Consider the following 21,734-nt stretch of genomic DNA (forward strand, 5'->3'; position numbering starts at 1 on the left):
CTTATAAAAATTCTGTATGTTAACAAAATCCTTGTTTAGTTGAAATAATTTTTTCATTGACTATGACTCTAGAAATAATTTATCAAAAATTTTTTTATTTTCAACCTTGAGAAGTACTAGTCATTTTGCTTTAAATTTCCCCTCCTCCCTTCTGCCTGAGGGAGTGCTAGACAGCAAAGGGCTGTCATTCAGCCAGAGAAGACAGCACAGCCCTTTTACGGATTTCCTTTCTGCTCTGACATTTAATTTCTCTCTCACTAGGGAAGAACTGCAGACACTACCCATGATGTCTATAACTCAGAAATTTGAATATATTCTCAATAAGCTTAAATTTTCTTAAGAAGGGATTGAGAGAGAGAGAGAGAGAGAGAGCTGATCACTCAATGTCTTTGGCAGAAATGGTGCTGTTTGTTTTATTTTTTCCTTGCATTTGTTCTTCCAGATCCCTTCTCCACGGCAAAGGAAGCTGATCTTTATGGACTACTTCACTCTGGGTATTGGGTTAAGATTAGGATCAAAGGGAGGCCTCCCAAGAGATCAGAGGGTGAGGGAGAGGCATCAGTGTGTTCCCTCCTCTACCTGGGCCTTGGCAGTAATGGCTTCCCCTGATTGCTAGTCTCTGGGGGTGCTTCACCAGTCCCTGTTGGTTCCCTTAACCCTGTCTACACCTTTGTAAATCACCTCTTCATTAAATGCTCTTCAGTTAAGCCCTTAAAGTGTGCCAGGACCAGAAAGATATAATACTAATTTGTTCCAAAGAGATACCAAGCAAATGTTCACATTTATTAATACAGGTTACGTTTTTAAGAGTGAACATAAAAACAGTGACATACTATTTTGTAAGTACATTAATGATAGCATATTTTAATATATACAGACTAATAAACAATGACAATACATCTCCACTGATTTAGATAAAATGAATATAGTCACTAAATTAATAAAACCAGTGCTAGCTTCTACTTACAATACAGTTATATTACTTTTATGTAAGTTATTCTATGGTATTTGGAAATAGTTTGCTCTTTTATTTTTTTATTTTTTATTTATTTTTATTTTTTGAGATGGAGTCTTGCTCTGTCGCCCAGGCTGGAGCACAGTGGCGCGATCTCGGCTTACTACAAGGTCCGCCTCCTGGGTTCACGCCATTCTCCTGCCTCAGCCTCCCAAGTAGCTGGGACTACAGGTGCCCGCCACCATGCCCGGCTAATTTTTTTTGCGTTTTTAGTAGAGACGGGTTTCACTGTGTTAGCCAGGATGGTCTCGATCTCCTGACCTCGTGATCCACCCGCCTCGGCCTCCCAAAGTGCTGGGATTACAGGCGTGAGCCACCGCGCCTGGCCTGCTCTTTTAAATAAACATTTGCCTTGCAACTTTCTATTTTGTTTAAAATGCTACTATTTTTTCATAAGAAAAAAGAGATATGTTTCAACCTAATTTCCAAATTACTTTGTGAATTCCATGAAGATTTTCTATACTTGATACTTAGGAGGTTAAAAAATGCTTTTAAAATCTCATTAAGTCTTAAGTAAATGGAAATTATATAATAATTTTCCTAGATTTCAATGTCAATTCTATTTTCTTCTGTTATTTCTAAGCAGACTGACATGATTGATTCTTAAAAGAAAACCTGATTTGAGCAATCTATTGAGCAAAACATTTGTAAATAAATAGTGCCCAATTAAATCAGACTTATTTTAAAAAATATATGTCCTGTACTGCATTGTTTTCATTAAGTTCTAGCCACAAGAAATAGTAACCCAAATGTTCAAAGTTCTTTAGCTGACAGGCCTTGTTTGTGTGAAACATATTTATTACACATACATCACACTCTATGCATGATCTACTTTGCTCTTGAGGGCAGGTCTCTGTCTTATTCCACTCTGTACACCCAGCACCTATTGGAGTGGCCACAGTGCATAATGGGTGCTTCCATATCAGAACTGACGTTTCAGAACAACTACTAGATGTGTTTACACCCAGTGGATGGGCATCCAGAAGTCCATGCTTTCTTTCGTTGTTTTTAAGATGGGTAGAGAAGTCTTTCATGGTCATTACCTCCTAGGATATCACATTCTGCTTTGCCAGTTTCTCATAAACATGATCAGTTCACAGCCAATCCCAGGAGGATGGAGCAAATGTGGTGGCCCCAGTCTCACTGCTTTCTGTGAGGCTCAGCAGGAAGGTTTCTGGCCAATCTGTGTCTGACATGGCCCTGGCATGTGTCTGCTGCCTGGAGTCCTCCATCGGGGGCGGACACATGCAGCTCTCAGGAATAGGCTACTCTGAAGGCCAGCCTACATTCACTAGAGGACTTATGCTCAGTTTTGGCTTATGTGTACAGTGTGTAAAATGTAAAAAATACTACCCATATCAAAACAGAGGCTTTTCATCTGTTTCCATAATTTTAGGAATTCAAACTTGGATATGTTTAAAATTAAAAACATTAGAACTTCTACGCACAGATAGTACTAAGTCTTACCTCTTAATAACTTAAACCTTGCTGTCAAACAATTTCAAAATACACTTATTTGCAAAAGTTTGCATAGTTTGGTACAAGCCCAAACTATGGAGTCTCTCACTGTTGATGAACACCATCAAATGTTCAGGGCTAAACTCTACCAAACTAGACTTTGCATATTAAATCAGGGAATCAGAGATTATTTTCATAATTGCTGGGGTGAGGGGGAAAGAATGTTTTAAAGTGCCTATTCTATACTGCACTGCAAATAATATATGTGTGTGCATACATCTACATATACACACATATAAGTATGTATATGTCACCTAGCTATATCCAGAAGTGACATTCATTTATTACTGTAGCATTGGCAATATTCCCTTGGAATAACACCGTCATCTCGTCCTGTTATCTTTCTGGTAATTGACAAAAATACATGCTTGCAGCTCCCATAAAAAGCAGGTATGCAAGTCGTACATCTGTTGTTTTAGGAGGCGAAGTCAATAAAGTTTGGGTGGGGACTAATAGAATCCTCAGGTTATTCACTTTTATAAACTTTTCTTTTTAACCTCCCAGCAGTCTCTTTTCCTAAGTTAACAGCTTTTTGTATATGCTGTTATTCAGGTTACTAGAGCAGGTATCCATTTTACTTGCCATCAACTGCCCACTGCTGTTATAACTGCTGGGATCGGAACTCTCTTTGCAGCATAAGATACTGTAGACGTACCTCTGGCACTCAGAGGAAGCGTAATAGTAAATTAGGGGGTCGATGCAGCAGCTTATGCTGCTGACACAGACACAGAGGAGGTAGGCAAAGTAGGCAGCCTCTGTGGTGGAAGTGTGAGAAAGGAATGAGTAATGCGCAATCAGGAGGACGTTTGTGGGTCCGAAGCAAATGATGAAGATGCAGAAAACAGCAGCTGACAGGAACAAAGCCCGGGACTTCTTGCTGCGGTTGGCAACTGCGGAAGAGCTAAGACATCGAATGATAGACACATAACAGACCGTGGAAATGATCAGCGGCACAAAAAAGAAGACAGCAGAGAAGGCTGAGAAGTAGTAGGCATAGTAGCCTTCGAGCAGGGTTTCATTGAGCACATCATGACAGGTAGTGATGTTGAGCCCGGGCACCTGGATGGTTTGCTCCTTGAGGAGCAGAGGCACTACCCCTGCGATGGCCAAAGCCCAGATGGCCAGACAAGTGAAGGAAGCCCTTCCCAGAGTACGCCAGGAGAGGGACTGCATGGGATACACCACAGCCAGAAACCGGTCAATGCTTATGACTGTCATGAGCAAGATAGAGGCGTACATGTTACAGTAAAACGCTGCAGTGACGAAGCGACACAATTCAGACCCAAACTGCCAATCACTGCCGGAAAAGTAATAGCTGATCTTAAAGGGGAGCACAGACACAAACAGCACATCTGCCGTGGCCAGGTGCAGCATGTACACCACCGCCGGCTTCTTGACCTTCATTTTCAGGATGAACACAACGATGGCCATGATGTTTAGTGGGAGGCTGACTACAAACACTCCGGTGTACACAGATGGGACAAAGAGTGTCAGCCAGGAGCTGGTCAAATATCCAGAGGCATCTTCTGAGATGAATGCAGGAAGTGGTTTTTGAAGAGGACTGCTTTTATTGACGGAGACTAACCTGTATTCAGTTAACCCACTTTCATTTTTCTCCTCATCCTCCCAAAATGGTTCATATTTATCACTGGGGTTCCTGAGAAGAAATGACCGGGGATCTAAGGTGGCATTTGTTGCTTTTGACTCTGAAAAATAAAATTTAAAAAATTTTAAATGTAAAAAGTGAACGCATCAACAAGGCAAAAGCGACAAGCAGAGAGCATATTTTACTTTTGTTTATGTTTTCTTACTAGGAGAGTGAGTGGTAAAGAGCAGATAATGCACAAATAGACTTTATTAGAGAATAAGCCAACTCAAAATACTGTGAAACATTTGTCTTGATATAAGCAATACTTCCTAAACTCTGCCCCTCAAAGGGACAAAGGTGAATGATAAGTTTTCAGAGATCTACCCTGAAGACATTAGGAAAGGCTGAGTACTTGACATAAAGGGATCAATCAGCGATTTCCACACTAGCCACTGTCTATATAAACAAATCACTCCCAGCTTCCATGACTTCTCTTTCCTCCGCATACCTTCATGTGCACACTTTCTCCATTTAGTCTGCAGTCATCCCATGAAACCTCTCCCTTTTCAATGGAAAAATCCACATAGAAAGTTGAGGGGATTTAGGCTGGGCACAGTGGGTCACGTCTGTAATCCCAGCACTTTGGGAGGCCGAGGTGGGTGGATCACGAGGTCAGGAGTTCAAGACTAGCCTGGCCAAGATGGTGAAACCCCATCTCTACTAAAAACACAAAAATTAGCCAGGTGCGGTGGCATGCACCTGTAATCCCAGCTACTTGGGAGGCTGAGGCAGAAGAATCGCTTGAACCTGGGCAGCAGAGGTTGCAGTGAGCCGAGATCACACCACTGCACTCCAACCTGGGTGACAGAGTGAGATTCCGTCTCAAAAAATAAAAATAAATAGAAATAAAAAAAAAAAAAAGAAAGTAGAGGGGATTTCTTTTTCTTTCTTTTTTTTTCTGAGACACAGTCTCACTCTGTTGCCCAGGCTGGAGTGCAGTGGCGCGATCTCGGGTCACCGCAACCTCCACCTCCCGGGTTCAAGGAATTCTCCTGCCTCAGCCTCATGAGTAGCTGGGATTACAGGCACATGCCACCAGAGGGGATTTCTTAAAGGTTTTGGAGTTAGAGGCAAATTAATAATGGGATTCAGGACTCCCAATTCTACGGCCAATGTCCATGACAGTAGTTTTCCTCTACAGTCTTTAGTTTGCTTACACAGGAGAATGTAGAAATCTCTCACTATATCTGGGTCCAAACCACAATCCCTGGGGTTATCTCCTAACATAGTCACAAGGTACCCATCATCTCAGTCATTCTTCTACTTCTTTCCTGAGCAGGTCAGCAGAGCAGCCGATGTTCTTGGCCACTCATGCCACGCCAACCAAGGTTTTTGGAGTATCAACCAAAAATAGGTGAACACATGGAGGTTCCTGGAAGGTAGTGCCCAAGAGAGGGCATGGAAGCTCTGTGCTCCTTCCCACAATCCCTGCCCTATGCATCTCTACCATGTGGCTGTTCATCTGTATCCTCTGTAATTTTCTTTATAATGAATGGATAAAGGTAAGTAAAGTGGTTCCCTGAGTTCTGTGAATCATGCTAGCAAATTAATCGAATCTGAGCAGGGGGCCTTAGGAACTCCCAATGTATAGTGTGGTCAGAAGTCTGGAGGCCCAGACTTATGACTGCCATTTGAAGTGGAAGGCAGCGTTGTGAAACTGAGCCCTTAATCTGTGGAATCTGACTCTATCTCCAGGTAGATAGATAGCGTCAGAATTGAGTTATATTAGAGGTAGATAGTGTCAGAATTGAATTATATTCAAGGATATCCAGCTGGTGTCCACTGGAGAATCTGCAGGAGAATTGGTTGCTTGGTATGTGGAGAAACAAGCTCCAGACATACGATGTCAGAAGGATTGAGTGAAGTGCTGGGTAAGAGAAAACAGTTTGGGGAAAATAGTTTGGTTTTTCCTATATAACAGCAGTGCCTATATAACATAAAAGGTGACTAAAACCCAGATAGAAAATCCGTAGTCTTTTTGGCCTACAGAACCAGAGGACAGAGTTCAGGGCAATCACAGTCACTGGAAAGTTAGGAGAGAATCCTGGAAAGGAAAAAGTCAGGGAGGGGGAGCCCTAAATTTCAGTATAACTTCTGTCCTAGGGTTTGGCTGACCCTTGAACTATGCATTTGTAGGAAAGATGAGAAGCACCTCTGCTAAAGATAAAAGAACGGAAGTGATATTTAAGCTTCTGCTCAAGAGAGAAAGAGTCTGCTGCTTGAGTAAAACCAAATTAATTGGCTGCTAAAGCAAAAACACCAACACTCTTTGAAGGAATATAACAAAATCCAGAGTCTTTTTTCCAGTAATTTATACAAGAAAACGGTTTATTGGACTTACATTTCCACATGGCTGGGGAGGCCTCATAATCATAGCAGAAGGTAAGGAGGAGCAAGTCACATCTTACTTGGATGGCAGTGGGCAAAGAGAGAGCTTGTGCAGGGAAACTCCTGTTTTTAAAACCATCTGATCTTGAGAGACCCATTTTACTATCATGACAACAACACAGGAAAGACCCATCTCCATGATTCAATCATCTCCTACTGAGTCCCTCCTACAACACATGGGAATTATGGGAGCTACAAGATGAGATTTGGGTGGGGACATAGAGCCAAATCGTTATCACCAGGTCCAACCAATATACACAAAAGTGATCAACTCTGGACGTCTTGTCCCCCTTCTCTCACACTATATACAACAACCAACTTAAATGGATTAATGGTTTACACATAAGACCTGAAACTGTAAAACTACTAGCAGACAACATAGAGGAAAAGCTTCATGACATTGTTCTGGGCAGTAATTTTTTGTAATGACCATAAAAGCACAGGCAATAAAAGGAGAAGTAGACAACTGGGACTGTATCAAACTAAAAAGCTTCTGCACAGCAAAGGAAACAATCAACAGTGAAGAGAAAATGTATGAAATGAAAGCAAATATTTGCAAACCATACGTCTGATAAAGGGTTAATATCCAAAATATATAAGGAACTCCTATAACTCAACAGCAAGATAACAAATCACCTGATTTAAAAATGGACAAAGGATCTGAATAGACATTTTTCAAAAGAAGACATACAAATGGCCAACAAGTATATGAAAAAATACTCAACATCACTAATCAGGGAAATGAACATTAAAACCACAATGAGTTATCACTTCATACCTGTTAGAATGGATATTATCAAAAAGATGACAGATAACAAGTGTTGGTGAGGATACGGGGAAAGGAAGCCCATCTATACTGATGGTGGGAATTTAAATTGGCATAGCCATTACGAAGAACAGTATGAAGGTTCCTCTAAAACTAAAAATAGAACTATTATATAATACAGGAATTCCACTGCTGGGCATACATCCAAAGGAAATAAAATTAGGACGTTGGCTAGGCACGGTGGCTCACGCCTGCAATCCCAGCACTTTGGGAGGCCAAGGCGGGTGGATCACCTGAGGTCAGGAGTTTGAGACCAGCCTGGCCAACACGGCAAAACCCTGTCTCTACTAAAATTACAAAAATTAGCCAGGCTTGGTAGCACATACCTATAATCCCAGCTCCTCGGGAGGCTGAGGCAGAAGAATTGCTTGAACGCAGGAGGCGGAGGTTGCAGTGAGCTAAGATTGTGCCATTGCACTCCAGCCTGGCCGACAGAGCGAGACCCCATCTCAAAAAAAAAAAAAAAAAAAAAAAAAAGACCAGGATGTCAATAGCTGCAACCTCATGTTCATTGCAGAATTATTTATAATAGCCCAGTTATGGAATCAAACTAGGTATCCACTGATGAATGAATGAATGAATAAAAAATATGATGTATATACACAGTGGAATACTATTCAGCCTTAAAAAAGAAGGAAATTCTGTCATTTGCAACAACATGGATGAGCCGAGAGGGCATAATGTTAAGTGAAATATGGCAGGCACCGAAAGACAAATATAGCATGATTTCACTTATATGTGGAATCGAAAACAGTTGAACTCATGGAAGCAGAGAAGAGAATGGTGGTTAGTAGAGGCTGGGGTTGGATGGGTGGGTAGGGTAGACTGGGGAGACATTGGTCAAAGGGTACAAAATTTCTGTTAAAAGGAATAAGTTAGAAAAATCTCTTGTATAATACGGTGACTATAGTTAATAACAATGTGTTGTATACTTGACAATTGCTAAGAGAGTAGACTTTAAGTGGTCTCACCACAAAAAAATGATAAGTATTTGAGGTAATACATGTTATAAGTTTGATTTAGCCATCTCACAAGTTATGCATATTTCAAAACATTATGTTATACACTATAAATATATATAATTTTTTGTCAAATAAAAGAAAAAGGGGGCTGCCAGGTGTGGTGGCTCACACCTGTAATCTCAACACTTTGGGAAGCCCAGGTGGGAGGATAGGTTGAGCCTGGGAGATCGAGGCTACAGTGAGCTATCATCACACCATTGTACTCCAGCCTGGGCAACAGAGTGAGACTCTGTCTCTAAAAAAAAAAAAAAAAAAAAAAAGTGACCCAGTCTTAAGTAAAAAGACAGTGAGCGGAAACCAACCTCAAGTTGACCCAGATGTTGGAATTAGCAGATAAGGATTTTGAAGAATGTATTACAACCATGTGCAAAAAAAAAAAAAAAAGAAAAAAAAGAAAAATATTTTATAGAAATGAACTGAAAATAGGAAATATCAGCAAAGAACTACCAAGTGGAAATTCTAGAAATAGAAAATAAAATACAATATGTTGGCATCTATTTCCAAAATGAAGAGCAAAGCTAGAGTAGTACCAACTCAGAGACAGCAGAGCAGAGCCTGGCAGTGTAGGGTTGAGGTCAAGCTACCTAAGCAAAGTTGGGAGAGGGTCTCCAGACAACGAAGGGGTGGCCTGGCAGGAGATCTGTCACAGGGAAGGAATTAATGTCTCCAGTGATGAATGTGAATACACACTTGTGTCTAGATTGATCCTTAAGGGTAAGAACTGTTCCTGTTCATCTCTGAACCTCCAGTACCCTGTGCCCTGCATGTGGTAGGCACATATTTGTATTCTAATATTGACTCTGTTCAGGGACCACTTAACTTCTCTGAATTAAGCTCAGAATCATTAAAATGGAATTCTAATTCCTGTCTGGCCTACAAATCTGGCAACTGGAGCATCCCGTGTGAAATAGGACATACATTCACTTTGGAAACTATAACGATTAAGCAGTTTAAGAAATTACTATTATCCTTCCTCTCCCACTTCCATGTAGTGTGCTTTTATACCCAAGTGTTTGCTCACTTAATTAAGTTAAAAGGAAATCTAGGTTCATCTTCCCTCCTACTTAGCAATGTTTGTAGTTTTTTAGTACAATGAGGGAATGAACAAGTTGTATATTATATAGCTCTAGGGTTCAGAGCTATAAATCAAATTTCGAATTCACAATCTTTTCTGGAAGTATCACTCTCTTACCTTTGCAATACATGTAACTTACTCTGTGTTCACCTTGCCCCAGTCACACAGAAGCCTGACCTTGGTACCAACAGACCTTGTGGATGTGAGGCTGTTCTCAAGATCACAATGAGTGTGTGGGTGCTGAAAGAAAAGAATGAATGGCTTCTGGCACTTAAAATTTTTTTTTATTTTTAATTTTTTTTGTTTGTGGTTCTGGCACTTTAATATCACAAAAACTTGCATATGCAAAAATGCTGATCTAGAGGAACCATTTTTCTTTTGAGATGGAGTCTTGCTCTGTCACCCAAGCTGGAGAGCAGTGGCGCGATTTTGGCTCACTGCAACCTCTGCCTCCCCGGTTCAAGCGACCCTCCTGCCTCAGCCTCCCAAGTAGCTGGGACTACAGGTGCCTGCCACCGTGCCCGGCTAATTTTTTGTATTTTTAGAAGAAACGGGGTTTCACCGTGTTAGCCAGGATGGTCTCTATCTCCTGACCTCGTGATCCACCCACCTCGGCCTCCCAAAGTGCTAGGATTACAGGTGTGAGCCACCGCGCCCGGCCGCCCAGCTAATTTTTGCATTTTTAGTAGAGATGGGGTTTCACCATGCTTGCCAGCTAGTCTCAAGCTCCTCGCCTCAAGTGATCCACCCACCTCAGCCTCCTAAAGTGCTGGGATTACAGGCATAAGCCACTGCACCTGGCCAAGGAACCTTAAAATAATGCAATTCTCCTCTGCAGTTTTGGAAGCCTGGCCAGATTATGGGCTTTTGTGATGCACAGAGGGGAAAAAGTGGACATGAACATGCATACTTACATACATGAATCAAGATGACACCTGAGAGACTGACACAATGTGAAAACTAATAAATACAACTAAGCTCTTCAGATACTATCATTTAGTCTGAAAATAAAACTGTCACTAGACTTTACTCTGTATTTAGTACTTAGGCAGTAAGTACTTGTTTTAAAAAACATCTTCTCTGGGTAGGCTTCAGGCAGACGGTACTTCCGACAGGAACATTATACTTCTGGAAACATGAAATTTTTATAGGCTAGAGCTCAGGAAGAATGTATAATCCCTTGGTTAAATATCGCTGCCTAAGGTGTTACCTTTTCTTGATACTATAGGTTTGATATTCTGGTTTTTGTGAAATTAAAGAATGTCAGAAAAAAAAAAGAAAAGGAAAAAAATGTAGTATATACCAGCATCAAAGAAAGGACAAAACCAATGCAAGGTGACTAGACAATTCCAACTAGCTCAAGACCCTTAGGCTGAAATTTGAGTTTAAGTATCTCGCTTTTCCTCCAGTCCTAGCACAACTCAGGCCAAGGAGAAAGTGCTTGTGAAGGTGCCCAAATCTCTTATCATTCATCTCTGTTTTTTTTTTGGTTAAGCTATGGTTTCACAAAAAAGGCAGCAGAGGTCCTGAATTCAGTTCTCATACGATTTGCTAAGTTTCACTTAATTTAGGCTTTTCTAAATTGCTCTAGAGTAGTTTTGTTATCGAATACAGCAAATTATTAAATAGTTTAAATACGGACTCTTTAACTCTGGCGATTTTTAAAAATTAGTGAGTTAGGCAACACGTTTTCTGACCGTGATGAGATCTCTCCTGGAAGCAGAGGGGTGACTAGAGGATCTCTGAATGTCGCATTTGATCCTGGGATTTATACCACACCAGCATTCCATGACACACATGGTTTTGACTCACAGTTCTGCCCTTCGGGGCTCATGCTTTTTCAGAGTTAACAAAGCAGAAGTCCCAGGACTTTGCTCACATTCCCACACAGAGCACAAGAGTTGAAACAACACAACAGGCTAAAGAGAAATGAAGAGGAGGACAGGAAAATAACAGAAACACACTAACTCTGTCAAGTGGAAAACAGCAGCATTACTGGAATGTTTTACTCCCTCAGATTCAAACAAACACCACTTTCCAGTGAAAAGAACTGGGGCTTCTTAAAGAAATGACTAGTTCCAGATCTGGGGTAGGAAATACACAAGATGAACACTGAACATCTTCAAAGAATATCAGGGTTAGGTCAAAAAGACTCTAGAGTCAATCTCAAAGGGCTCCCACTGACCAAAGATGTGACATGTTGATCATCAATTTGACCATCAAAAGAATAATGATGGAAATGAATTGAAACATTTCATACATGTTAAGATCCATGAGTTGAAGACGCAGTCAGCCAGATCCAGTATGTAGAAAAGACAGATGGCTTAGTTTCTTTGACAAATAAGAACTAAGACAGATGGCTTAGTTTCTTTGACAAATAAATAGCAGTAAAAAAGGGGTGGGGGGCAGTTACAGATTAAAATGTAATGGTGGACCTTGTTTGAACCTGATTCAAACAAACCAACTGTTAAAAGGTATTTATGAGACAATAAGGTAAATATGAACACTGACTGATTATCAGATGATATTAAGGAATTGTTAGGCCGGGCACGGTGGCTCGCGCCTGTAATGCCAGCACTTCGGGAAGCCGAGGCAGGAGGACTGATTGAACCCAGGAGTTCCAGACCAGCCTGGGCAATGCAGCAAAATCCTATGTCTACTAAAATAAATACAAAAATTAGCTGGTCGTGGTGGTGTGTGCCTGTAGTCCCAGCTACTTTGGAGGCTGAGGCAGGAGGATTGCTTGAGCCCAGGAGGTTGAGGCTGTGGATGAACCATGATTGTGCTACTGAACTCCAGCCTTAGCAACAGAGTAAGAATGTATCTCAAAACAAACAAACAAACAAAAAAACAGAAGGAACTGTTCATTTTTTAGGTATTATAATTGTATTGTGGTTATGTGAAAAAAAGAGTTCTAATCTCTAAGGATGCTTACTGATGTATTTATGAATGACATAATATGATATCTGGGATTTGCTTTAAAATTATACAGTTGGGAGAGGAGGAAAGTTGAGGGTTTAGATAAAACAAGATTGGTGATATGTAAATAATGTTGAAGCTGGATGTTGGGTATGGGGAGTAACTATACTGTTCATTTTTGGGTATGTTTGAAAACTCCCATAATAAAAGTTAAAAAAACAAACAAATATTTTATGTGTGTTTATTTGCCACTAGAAGTTAAGGGCAAGGGTTTTTGCTTTTTTCTTTTGTCCTAGTTCTGAAGGGGAAAATGTTCTTGCATGTTTGTGTGAAGATTGTCTTATATTTAGAGAATTTATTTGGTATCAACTCTTCAAAAGCTTTTCTGGAATATGGAAGCATTGGTGTATGAAAAAAACCTTACCATCTTTTTGAGCACCTACTATGTGCCAGATACTTCACTTGCCTTAGTTCATATAATTCTAACATTTCTATGACATGAGCATTATAACTACCATTTTATAAATGACAACATGGAGGCACAGACAGGCTAAGTAACTAATCCAAAGTCACACAGCTATGAAGTAGAGGAGCCAGGGTTTGAACCTAGGTCTGCCCAGCTCCAAAGGTCATACCTTTTGACCACACCACGCTATTCTTTCCTTAAAAACTTGTGATTCATGACCTACTTCTAAAAGAGTACCATCTTTTTCTCTTAGCATTTCACCAAACAAATGAATCTGCCCATCCTTTTAGCTACAGTAGGCAGTATGTGGACATGTGAATGGCTAGCTTAACGTGATGATGCCCAAAGCTTGGGAATTCTGGAGTCCTACTGACTTTGGCTGCACACCAACCACACATGCCAACAACTTGGTCCTTACACACAGGAGAGAGATAGCAGGGAGATATTCAAGGACAAAACAGAAAAATACATCTTTAAAACACTGTTCTAGATGGAGCAGATGCAAGAGCAGTAAGTGAACAAAAATCTCTGCTACAGAAAAAGCAGAATTAAAGACAAAATTCTTTTTTTTTTTTTTTTTTTGATACAGAGTCTCACTCTGTCTCCCAGGCTGGAGTGCAGTGGCATGATCTTGGCTTGCTGCAACCTCTGCCTCCTGGGTTCAAGAGATTCTCCTGCCTCAGCCTCCTGAGTAGCTGGGATGACAGTTGTGCACCACCATGCCTGGCTAATTTTTGTATTTTTAGTAGAGAGGGGGTTTCACCATGTTGGCCAAGCTGGTCTCCAACTCCTGACCTTAAGTGATCTGCGCCTCAGCCTCCCAAAGTGCTGGGATTACAGGCATGAGCCACCATGCTCAACCTAAAGGTAGAATTCTTGACTGACTGGGGGTCAGAAGAAGCTGCCAATATCAGAGGCCTCCTCTCCTCCCATTCCATGTCCTGGAGAAGGTACTCCTCTGGAAGCATAGGAAAGCAAGCCTAAGAGGAAGCTGGGAGAAGGGAAGTTGCAGGAAAGTAAACGCAGGTGTACCCAACGCCACAGCAGGCATGAAGACTACATAAGGAAAGTGTGTGGGCTCTTGCTTGGAGCAGCCTGGAGGCCAGAGCCTGACGTGGGGTGAGGATGCTAGCAGGCCTTGCCCGGGAACTACTCAGATTTCCCGGTTTTCCCCATTTCTCCAGGTCTGTTCTCCACGAAAAGTTACAGGTCCTGAGCTCCCTGTCTTGGGAATGCTGATCTCTACTCTCCAACAAGACATCTAGCTAAAATGAAAACTAATTCACAGTCAAGGATGTTAATGATCACCAATTCCTCCGCAGGGTTGGGGATAGGGACAGCTTTGTATGGTACAAAATACTGTGAGTTGTACTATAAAAACTGTCCCCATGCCCAACCCTGCCCAAGTCCTTCTGCAGTCTGTATATCTGAACTCAAATAAATTAGGTTCTAGACATGATAAGAACAATAATAAACAACAGTTCCAGGAAAACAGAACTCTTCCTGAAAAGCTAATAAGGCCTTTGATTTGGCTACCATAGGAATATTCATGTAGCTGCTGCAATATGTTTTAAATTATGTTATAGATTTAGCAATGGCTATGAAATCAATTCACAAGATTGCAATAAGCATTAAAAATAGAATATAGTGTGGAAGATATCAAAATGCATACAATGCAGTAAAGGTGAGCGCTGTTTGGTAAAACTTTTGTTTCATGTTTACATATATACTATGACTGTCCACACATATTTATTGAAAACACACACCCCTACCATATCACAATGTGAAGTGTTGTTTCTACAGTTCTTACTGTTGGTTACCAAAGAGGAAAATACAGTACTGGTAAACACTATTCTACAATACCATAATACCTGATTTTTAATTCATCATAGACTTGAAATATAAATAGATTACATAATGTCTTTTCCTAAAGTTATATAAATGTGTTTTCAAGGGCAAATTGCAGATTATCCCTGTTGTTTCAAAAGGCCACTTACTTTTGAAAGCAAATAATGTATATAGGACCGTCAGGGCCCTTTAAGTGGCTTCCTCCAAGTACCACAACAAGGTCAGTGTGGGAGACGGTATCTGGGGAAGTGAAAGCTCATGCCCAGAAAAAAATTCTCAGTATATAGACAGAGCTATTTATGACGACAGTTTTAGGCACAAGCAAGAGAAAGAAAAAGGCAGAATGAAAGAAATCGCAAAAAAGGAAACAAACAGAAAATTATGAATGGTAAAACTATGGAGTCCTCAACACTAGTATCATAGTCAAAAATAAACCAAGGCCCTGAGTCCTAATAACTCTTCTAACAAGGATGTTTTTGTGAGTATCCGCAATGGAAGGGGAGCCTAGGTACTCATGAAAACTAGTTAAAGACTGGGCATGGTGGCTCACGCCTAGAATTCCAGCACTTTGGGAAGCCAAGGTAGGTGGATCGCTTGATCCCAGGAGTTCGAGACCAGCCTGGGCAGTGTGATAAAACCTTGTCTCTACTAAAAATACAAAAATTAGCCAGGCGTGGTGGCAGATGCCTATAGCCCAGCTACTCTGGAGGCTGAGTTAGGAGGATAGCTTGAGCCTGGGAGGCAGAGGTTGCAGTGAGCCAAATTTGTGCCACTGCACTCCAGCCTGACTAAGACACCTAGACCCTGTCTCAAAAAAACAGCAACAACAACTTTAACCCACCTAAAGTTAAGTTCCCCAGGCACTAAGACCACATATTATATGATTCTATTGATATGAAATACCAAAAATAGGTAAATCCATAGAGAAAAAAGGCAAACTGGTGGTTCCTGGGGGTAGGGGGAAGGGAGAATGGGATCTGACTGCTTACTGGTTTCCTTTCGGGGAAATGACAGCATTTTGGAAGTAGGTAGGAGTTTACAGTGTACATTGTACACTGTAAATGTACTAAATACCAATGAATTGTATACTTTAAAATGGTTAATTTTATGTTATGTGAATTCTACCTCAATTTTATTATTTTTATTTTTTAAATTTAAATGATTAATTTAAATTTAAAATTTTCATTTATTAAATATTTTGAAGACAGCGTCTCTCCCACTCTTTTGCCCAGGCTGGAGTGTAGTCACGTGACCATGGCTCACTGCCACCTTGAACTCCTGGGTCAGGCCATCCTCCCAGTCTCCCAAGTGCTGGGACTACAGGTGCACACCACAGTGCCTGGCTAATTTTTAATTATTTTTTTAATAGAGATGGGGTCTTACTATGTTGCCTAGGCTGGTCTCAAGCGATCATCTGGCCTAGGGTTCCCAAAGCGCTGGGATTACAGGTGTGAGCCACTGCACCCAGACCCTGAGAACCTGCTATGCTGGTATGTTCTATAAAAATAAAGGCAAAGCCACTGAAAATTATTAGATACAGATAGATAGATAGATAGTAGGGCAGAAAATTACTTGCTGACTCATAAGAAATCTGACTTTCAGGCTTTATAGAGCTTTCTGGTCTGCTTAGGGTAGAACCACTGCTCAGTTTTCTGTCTTTCTGTTTAGGTTTACTAGCAATATCTCTTGTAACATCTGATTAATTAGTGTATTCATGAGCAGGGATCTTTTCAGAGCCTGCCTTATCATCTGTTAGCGAAAGTAAATGAGAGAATACCACAGTCCGTGCATAAATGCTTACTAAATACCTCCCTGTGCTGGGCCTGAGCTACCAAGGTGATAGGGCACAGACTTTGCCTCTATATTTTGATGGATTATCAAAAATAGGTAAATCCATACTGTACTAGGGAGCACAGTGGGGTTACTTCTCTACTGTAAGAGGTGCTGGGAGTCTAGATGGCTTCCTTTCTATAGGGGGTGTTAGAGAAAGCCTGCACTTCGGAGAGACAGGCCTGTGGTCAACTCCCAATTCCACCTCTTTTTTTTTTGAGAGAGAGTCTCACTCTGTTGCTCAGACTGGAGTGCAGTGGCACAATCTCAGTTCCCTGCAACCTCTGCCTTCCAGGTTCAGGCAATTCTGGTGCCTCAGCCTCCCAAGTAGCTGGGACTACAGGTGTGCACCACCATACCCAGCTAATTTTTTATTTTTAGTAGAGACAGGGTTTCACCATGTTGGTCAGGCTGGTCTCAAACTCCTGGCCTCAAGTGATCCCCCTGCTTTGGCCTCCCAAAGTGCTGGGATTACAGGCATGAGCCACCGCACCCAGTCCCAATTCCACCACTTTCTCAACTTGTGACTTAACCATTCTGGGTCTCTGTTTTATAACCAGTAAAATGAGGATGACATCTACTCAAAGGGCTGTTGTGAGAAATAAATAAGATAGTATTGTAACGTCCCTAAGAAGGATGTCAGCTGTAGTCAGTTCTCCATAGAGGGTAACTGTTTTTAATTAAACATGAACGTGGCGGGTATGGGATATGGGGAGGGCATTCTGGCCAGAGGGAGTGGCATGCGGACAGAAGCCAGAGAAAGCATAGTTCCTTGAAGGGAGGATCTAGAGGATGGGGCTGGGTGAACTGGAGGGTGAGTAATAGGAGATGGCTGGAGATGGGCTGGGAACCCTCCTGCAAGGGGAGGAGCACTTCATTCCATGCCAGAGAATTGGGCTTGACTCTGTGAGTAGGAGGGTAGCAAGTGGAATTGCCCACCGAGTTCTCTCTGTCATAGTCACCACCAGCTATTCTTGAACACTTTAACCCTCTAGAGCCCCATAAAATTTATAAACATCACCTTTTACTCTTGGATGTTGGCCCTTTTAATGATCACATATCATCTCACTTAAATTGTCTAGACGAATGTAAACTGGTTGATGAATTTACACATTTCTCAGCAACTATCTGCTGAGTGAATATTTGTTTTAGTCACCATGGGGATAAATAAAACTTTATAATCTTAGTTGGGAGAATGAGACACACACACAAAGTGACAAGGCAGGAAATGCCAAAATGAGTGGGAACAAAAAGTCGGGAAGTGCTGGAGGAAGGCTCAGCTTGGTGGTCAGGGCCAGCCCTGGGAGGGCTTCACAGCCCCTCTTGGCACACAGAGTTGGTAATCCTGGACAATAAACTCTATCACAGCGGTGGCGGTTCAAGGATGGGAGGCACTGTTGGATGCCTCAGAGTCCCAGCACCACTACCTTATGACAGACAATGCTTAGAATTGCCAATGCATGGTGGTAATAGAAAGTAAACCTATCTCAGGTTGATTTTATTAGTGATTTTAAATTTTCTAAAGACAAAGCCCCACTTATTCCTAATTGCTTGCACCCAGGGTGGGTGGACTGCCCCTCCCCCGCCCCACCCGCCACCATTTGCTTAGCCGCTGTCTCTGGGTCTTAGTTTCAGAATCAGCAAAAGGGGATAAATACCCACCTTAACAAGGTGTTTTGACAAGGTGAAATGAGACAATCTAAGTGAAAATTCCTTCTGGCCCAGGGCTTGACATGGAATACGGCACTTAGCAAGCGCTCCTTTTCCTCTATCATACTCCTTTCTTCTTTCCCTCCCAAAGTGGTTCCAGAATCCGGTGTTGATAAACTAGCCAAGTTCATCCACCTGCCTTTCTGTCTACACCAGCACTGTCCATATTAACATGCACCACTCCTGCCATGAGGATGTAAGAAGCTTGGCAGAAACCAGTATGCTTTGACTTCACTCCCTAATGAGGCTACACACCTTGCTGGGAGGCCACTGTGAGAAAGGGTGGCTACAATGGATGCAGCATTTCTATAAGCGCTGTTCTCCACCCCATGATCCAAATCTCAAACAAAACACTGGAATCTCAAGAGCGTGTCCTCAAACTACATTGTGCAAATTACATAATGGTATGTGAAATCATATCTCATCGCAAACAATTTTTCAGGAGTTCTCGGTGTTCTCTCAAATACTTTCGGCAACAATGCTCACTTATCTGGAGGTAGGCTAGTTACTGCTAAACACTGGGCCCCAGTCTGGAGCTCTTAGTTTTCCCAAAAGCATCTCAAAACTCACCCTCAACAAAGACAGAGAGGCGAGAACATGCTATGTCTTTGTCACCTCTTAATCTTGATGTGTCTACACTTTTTTTTGAGTGTGGGAGCAATATAGAGTGCACATTCTTTTAGCGATAACAAGAAAACCCGCTAGAACTTCTTTCAGCGTAAAAAAAATGGCTCAAAGCTTATAAAATACTACTGTTATTAGGAAATTCAAAAACACTTTTCTCACTTTCTAATTAGCGCCTTTACAGGCTAAAAACAACTCATCTGTCCTGCTCTTGGGGAAAGGGATATAGAAAATATTTGACCAAATAAATTAATCAAATTTATTTATTTGGTCAAGTAGCCAGATACTTAAAAATAGACTACTAGTGGGGAAAATATTCTAGGGGAGCAACCTTCTTGCAGTGGATCAGAAATCTCGTTAAGAAATACTGGGATCCCACAGTGTTCGAGGGAGCCCGGTCCTGGGGAGGGATCTCTCTCTTCCACTCACTTAGAAGGAATGGGTTCTAGGTAACAACAAAATCCTCTCCATGCCCCCTCCCCCGCCTCCACGCGGAGCCTCTGCTATTGTCACCATACATCTCGCACCCTGCGCACCTCCTGGACACAAGGCCGGGCCGGGGGCTGCTGGTACTGATTCTCTGCTAAACATGCCAAGGGACTGCCTGGGCTTCTCTCTACACCACTTTTCTCGCCTGTAAAATGTGCAAGAAAAAAACTTCCAACAAAGCAAAACTTCAGCGGCAGCGGTTCGCCACTTTATATTTTAAAGATCGGAACGTTTATTGGTGGAGCAACGTGAGAGCTTTTCTTTTTGGGGGTGGTCCTGGGAGAAACAGGCTACACAATGACAAGTGCAACGCAGGACTGCAGGCTCCCCCAGGGGGCTTCCGCTCCATCCTCCTCCATATCCAACACCCCGTGGCAGGCGGGCTGCACCCTCCAAGATCGAGTCCAAAGGGGCATCGGCTGGGCCCGCGAAGGGGGTGGCACGCCCCACCTAAACGTGACTGGAAAAAACTCTAGATCTCAGCCCAAATGCCAGTTTGGCTTTCGGAGGAAACTGAGGCAGGGGTGAGAAGGCGCAACAGCGACCCCCGCAGTCTCCCCTCGGCGTCCCTCCGCCCGCGCACCCCATTCCCGTGCAGCTCTCACCTGGCCTGCGGGCCCGAGTGCGGGCAGACAACAGCGGGCCGCACAGACTGAAGCAGGCGGCCACCAGCAGCAGCCGCCGCGGCCCCATTGTCCCGGGCTCTGCGCGGCGCTGCTCCGGGAGGCTGCCCCGCCTCGGGCTGCTCCGCTTCACCCTCTCTCCTGACTTCTGCGGGTCGGGGAGCCGGTCTTCGCGGCAGGCAGAGCGCAGGGTGCCCACGGGTAAGATCAGGGTCCAAGCGACCCTCGGCGAGCGCTGTGTCTGGGGCGGTTAGCGGGGCGGGGCGGGACTGGGGCGCGCGGTCGCGCGGGCGCGAGCGAGGAAGGGCGCCCTCCGGCGTGCAGTGAGAGTCTCTGCGCTGGAGCCGCTCGGCGCCCCCTCCCCGCGGTCCCTCAGCCGCCGCTCGCAAGCCCCTCTGGCTCTGTGCGCCCCGCCCCGCCCCGCCCCGCCCTGCCCTACTGGGGGGCCTAGAAGTCCAAATGAGAAGTTTTTTCCTCTGGGCACCGTTGATTCGCGAAGCTGTCGGTGACTCACACTGGCGGGGTCCTTGGAATGGGGCCGCACGGCTCGCCGGCTGCTTCCCGCGGCCGCTTCCCGCGGCTGTCTCGACCCTCCTGTGATGTGGAGACGTAGACAGTGGACGCCCCGGCCAGGATGCGTCCACGCCCTGCAGCCCCGCAGCCCTGGCGTGGCCTCCCGTCCTCCCTCCCTCCGTGTGGGACACCGGCAAAGTTCAGTTTTCGCTAAAAGTCTAAAAGGGACTTCTGCTTTTGTAACGTGGGGATCACGGATTTAAAAGTTTATGATGTAGTGACAGGGTTGCCCCTAAATGAGAAAGGGCCCTTGAGTCTGGACAGAATTCTTGAACTTTTATACGTCTCTCTTTACTTCGCGAAGTTAGGCGTTTCATACGCCGGGCACTCGTTTCCCCCACACGCAGACAGCGAGTGGAATAGGAAGAGCGGCTTCTCCCGCTTCCTCCCCGCGCGGCCTCGCGGAGCTCTTCCCTTTCCCGCGCCGCCCGCCGGGGTCACCTGCGCATCTGGGAGGAGGGCGCGCGTCTGCCGGTGAGGCCGGCGTTCTAGGGCCGCGGGCGCCCAGGAGAGAAATGGCCTGGTAACTTTCCAAGTGTCCTTCACACGTTCTTGAACGATATTACAGTTTGTTTTGTTTTTGAGGCAGGGTCTTGCCCTGTCGCCCAGGCTGGAGTGCAGTGGCGCCAACACGGCTCACTGCAGCCTCGATCTCCCGGGCTCAGGCCACCCTTTCGCCCCAGCCTCCGGATTACCTGAGACCACAGAAAGGCGCGCGCCACCATGTCCGGCTAATTTCACTGCTGGCCTCAAGCGATCCTCCTGCCTCAGCCTCCTAAAGTGCGGGGATTACAGGCGTGAATCACCGCGCCAGGCCTGATATTAAAGGAGTTTGGCTAAATTCAAGGCACAGGGCGGGGACACTCGCCTGGCAGCCTGCTAAGGGCCCCCAGGGGCGTCGCGGCTGGGGGTGGGCAGGAGGAGCCTGCAGCTTAACTTGCTTTGCCACTGGCTCTGGTGCGTGCGCCTTTCAGACTCCAACAGGAAATGGGTCCCCAAATAGCTGTTTCTAGGAAAGCTCAGCCGCAGCCCCTTCTCCTCTTAACCCAGCGCACTGATGTGCGGGCGTATTCGGAGTTCTGTGGTTGATAAGCTGCAGCTGAGAGCCGGTGGTCAGTTTTCTAAGCCTTTTTTGAAAGTGAATTTCGCACGAAGAGTAT

At 43.8% G+C, this 21,734-nt stretch overlaps 1 protein-coding gene across 1 annotated transcript; it reads right to left on the reverse strand.

Moving 5' to 3' along the window:
- Positions 1 to 762: 762 nt before the first annotated feature.
- Positions 763 to 20,413, reverse strand: F2R (coagulation factor II thrombin receptor). The gene is made up of 2 exons (XM_004058662.5): positions 19,984 to 20,413; positions 763 to 4,239 (listed from the first exon to the last, which is right to left on the reverse strand). Exons 1-2 carry the CDS (start codon positions 20,069 to 20,071, stop codon positions 3,050 to 3,052), a joined length of 1,278 nt encoding a protein of 425 aa, XP_004058710.5. The 5' UTR covers positions 20,072 to 20,413; the 3' UTR covers positions 763 to 3,049.
- Between the last annotated feature and the right edge of the window lie 1,321 nt (positions 20,414 to 21,734).

This window comes from Gorilla gorilla, chromosome 19 (genome assembly GCF_029281585.2).
Source record: "Gorilla gorilla gorilla isolate KB3781 chromosome 19, NHGRI_mGorGor1-v2.1_pri, whole genome shotgun sequence".
Classification (NCBI taxonomy): domain Eukaryota; kingdom Metazoa; phylum Chordata; class Mammalia; order Primates; family Hominidae; genus Gorilla; species Gorilla gorilla.

Bases quoted from the DNA above. Each gene is read 5' to 3' on its own strand.
- F2R (XM_004058662.5), bottom strand. From the start codon at position 20,071: ATGGGGCCGCGGCGGCTGCTGCTGGTGGCCGCCTGCTTCAGTCTGTGC. The intron at 4,240-19,983 runs GTGAGAGCTGCA...TTTATTTTTCAG, and splicing joins CACTCGGGCCCGCAGGCCAG to AGTCAAAAGCAACAAATGCC.